The 2,969-nt window shown below is 34.8% G+C and overlaps 1 protein-coding gene across 1 annotated transcript; it reads right to left on the reverse strand.

Annotated features, from left to right (window-relative positions):
• Nucleotides 1–2,025: 2,025 nt before the first annotated feature.
• On the reverse strand, nucleotides 2,026–2,755 carry LOC131870209 (glutamate decarboxylase 1-like; the record flags this gene model as incomplete). Its single annotated transcript, XM_059215836.1, has 2 exons — nucleotides 2,460–2,755; nucleotides 2,026–2,104 (listed from the first exon to the last, which is right to left on the reverse strand). Coding segments are annotated over exons 1-2 (375 nt in total), but the record flags the coding sequence as incomplete, so codon positions are not given.
• Between the last annotated feature and the right edge of the window lie 214 nt (nucleotides 2,756–2,969).

Below are 2,969 nucleotides of genomic sequence, written 5' to 3' on the forward strand. Positions count from 1 at the left end.
GTATCGTAGAGGAGAAGACATTACTTGACCGACAAAGTTCAATGGAATAAAAATAATTTAATATTAACATGTTCGGAGAGAATTTCATATTTACATGAGATATTGCCTAGAAATCTTAAAACATCTCCATTCATAAATTCATAAGTGAATAGCCTTAAAGGCGTGAGAGTTCAGGGAGGTTAATGGGCGCGCTGGCCTAACAGAACTCTTAAAATTTGATTCACTTTAATGGAAATGAAGCACAGTAATGTTGTAGAATATTCTTTATTGCAGTTCATGTGTAACACACTTATCTCATAAATGACGGCAAACATATCGAGGATTTGAACTGTTGATCTGTTAATAACTTTTCTTTTTTATTCAATAGGTTTCCACTTTTGCATGCCACACACAGATTTTCGTCAGATTTGATTTCTTCATAAAACATAGGAATTCATTGATTACAACAGATATGCTCAGGAAATATCTGCTTATATTTGTTTGTCTGTAAGTTCAACTTTGATATTATTGCTACATAATATATTATAGTTGTCTTTGGTTTTGATGGGCAATTTGATTCATGATGTTATTTAGTCAATGTTAACATCTTGCATTCAATTGTTTATCTCTTTATGTTGGCAGAATATGTTTTCGAAAAAAGCCCTCAGTAGTTGTACCAAAAACAATAACAAATGTTGCAGGCAGTTTATTTGTAGGCCAATTTCATTACCTCTGCCTTGTGTGAACATATATTTAGTTTATTGTGATTCAGTTTATTGTGTATATCTCTGATGTGTTTTGTTTCTAACAGACCAGCATTGCAAGCACATACGGTTATGATCTAATATCTCTGCCAACTTCAGATTCAATTGACTCATTACAGGTATTTTGCATGTTATTGTATTGTCTTGTACAAATGAAAAAAGAAATCGCATATGTTAATATTATCTTTGTTCACTACCAGGTGTTTTGAACAGACAATTTGTTCTCCATTGTGCAATCAACACAAAAACTGAGGCAAGTAGCACAATAACTATTAGCAAAGTTGAAAAGTTTCGATGACCATTTAAAAATTCCATTTTCTAGAGATATGCACTCTCTCAAATGCTCTATATTGTAGAAGCTTAGAAGGGAATTTTCAATGCATGCAAAACTAAAATCTCTGTATCCAAATCTGCTATTATTTTGTTTGTAAACTGATTTATTTAGAAAACTCTCACAACACTATAACGCATCCTAAAAGAAAACATTAACATACGAGGAAAAAATGCTTTATTCAAAAAGAAGAAGCTTTCCGCGCTTTTTATAGTTCTCTGGATTTTGTTGAGAAGCTCTTCCATTTGTACAGTTCATCAAGGTTATTTTGGCTTTAAAAGACTTGTGGCGCAGTAAAGCACTTTCTCAAAGATGAATTATGCTCTTCTAAATAGAAACACTGACACGTATTCATAAAAATATGACTGAAATTTCCGTATGAAATTTTTTTGGTTGAAAATCACATCTCTATAATCTGTATCATGCAGGGAAAATGACATGGTTGACCCATATTTTAAAAGTGGCTCGAGAAAGTGGTGTAATGACCGTGAAAATTTATTCCATGTTATTTGGGATGAGCTCTGAGCTACTTTAATGGGTTCTCTTTAAATTCCATTAAAAACATGCAAGATAACAAGTCACATTCATTCCAATCTAATCCAATCATATCATGTGATTTTACGTACTTAGAATAATTTGAATATAAAAAAAGAAAGAAAAACTTATTTATCTCAATGAAAACACTTACCTCAGTCACGCACCCACTGTGACAAAAGCTTCATTCTGATCCGAACACAAATGCCCCATCAATATTGTGAAGAAGCTTTTGATTCTCCCATTTCGAGCTGGAAACGTAAACATCATTATTCTTTGTTTATGTTTGTTTTTCAATCTACTTGGGTACAAATCTCACACGCCCTTGGTTCTGGTCTTGTCGAGTCTTGAATCGGTGAACTTTGGCTTTTGTTGTTCCTAGAGTCTACTGGTGTTGCTGGGTTTCAAACTAGAGACCTTTGCAAGCTTAACTATGCCAAACCTCCCAACTGCTGTTGCTTCTTCTTCTTCTCTGACCAATAGTAAAACTGCGAAGCTGATTCAATATAGGATGAAAAAATCATGATTCACAGCTACTGACCAACAGTAAAATTGCGCACTCCTACTTATTAACATGTTTAAAAATGCATTGAAAAACTTTGCACCCCTACAAAACTTCAAAGAAATGAAAACACACGCATTTAGTTTACAGTAATAGGAAACATTTATTCAGCAAACACAAAGGACCCCATGAAAATAAGAACATATAAGAGGACTAACAAATGTTTTAGCAGATGCCCTTTGTTTTGTCCCCAGAGTTTTGAGGATGGCGGGCATGGCATCCCTTTCTTCGCCTGTGACTATGGCTATCACCACCATTCGACTCTGTGATAGCTTCTTTTGCCTGCTACCCCTTTTTATCTTCTTCACTAATGGCTAAGCCTTGAACTGCATGAATTATCTTAGGAGGAAACTCTTCCAATTCCTTTGATACTCTGTCAACATCTGCAGCCAGGCGCTCTGCCATCGTTCGGTTGAAGTCCTCTCTCACCACAACACGCAGAAGTGTAATGTGCTGAGCATCTGGAGCCATTGTATAGGCTGGAACAATCCACCCATATTTTCTTAGATGATCTGATATTTCATATTCATCGTGCTCAGTGTTGTCCTTGAGCGAGAAGGAGAAGGCCACTACAGGAACCCCCATGTCTTTGGATAATATTTTAAATTTCTCCGTTCTTTCCAGATTTTTTGTTAGAGTCCTGGCATTTGATAGTAATTTATTTAAAATTTGATAATTGTCACCAGCCCATGAGATTTTGAAAATTTTAACAATTCTGATGAGCTTCTCAGAATAATTTATTAAATTGTTAAATTCCAGTCATAGTTGGCCATTAGAGATCCACTATATAACTAAGAAA

Source organism: Cryptomeria japonica, unplaced genomic scaffold, assembly GCF_030272615.1.
Source record: "Cryptomeria japonica unplaced genomic scaffold, Sugi_1.0 HiC_scaffold_304, whole genome shotgun sequence".
NCBI lineage: Eukaryota > Viridiplantae > Streptophyta > Pinopsida > Cupressales > Cupressaceae > Cryptomeria > Cryptomeria japonica.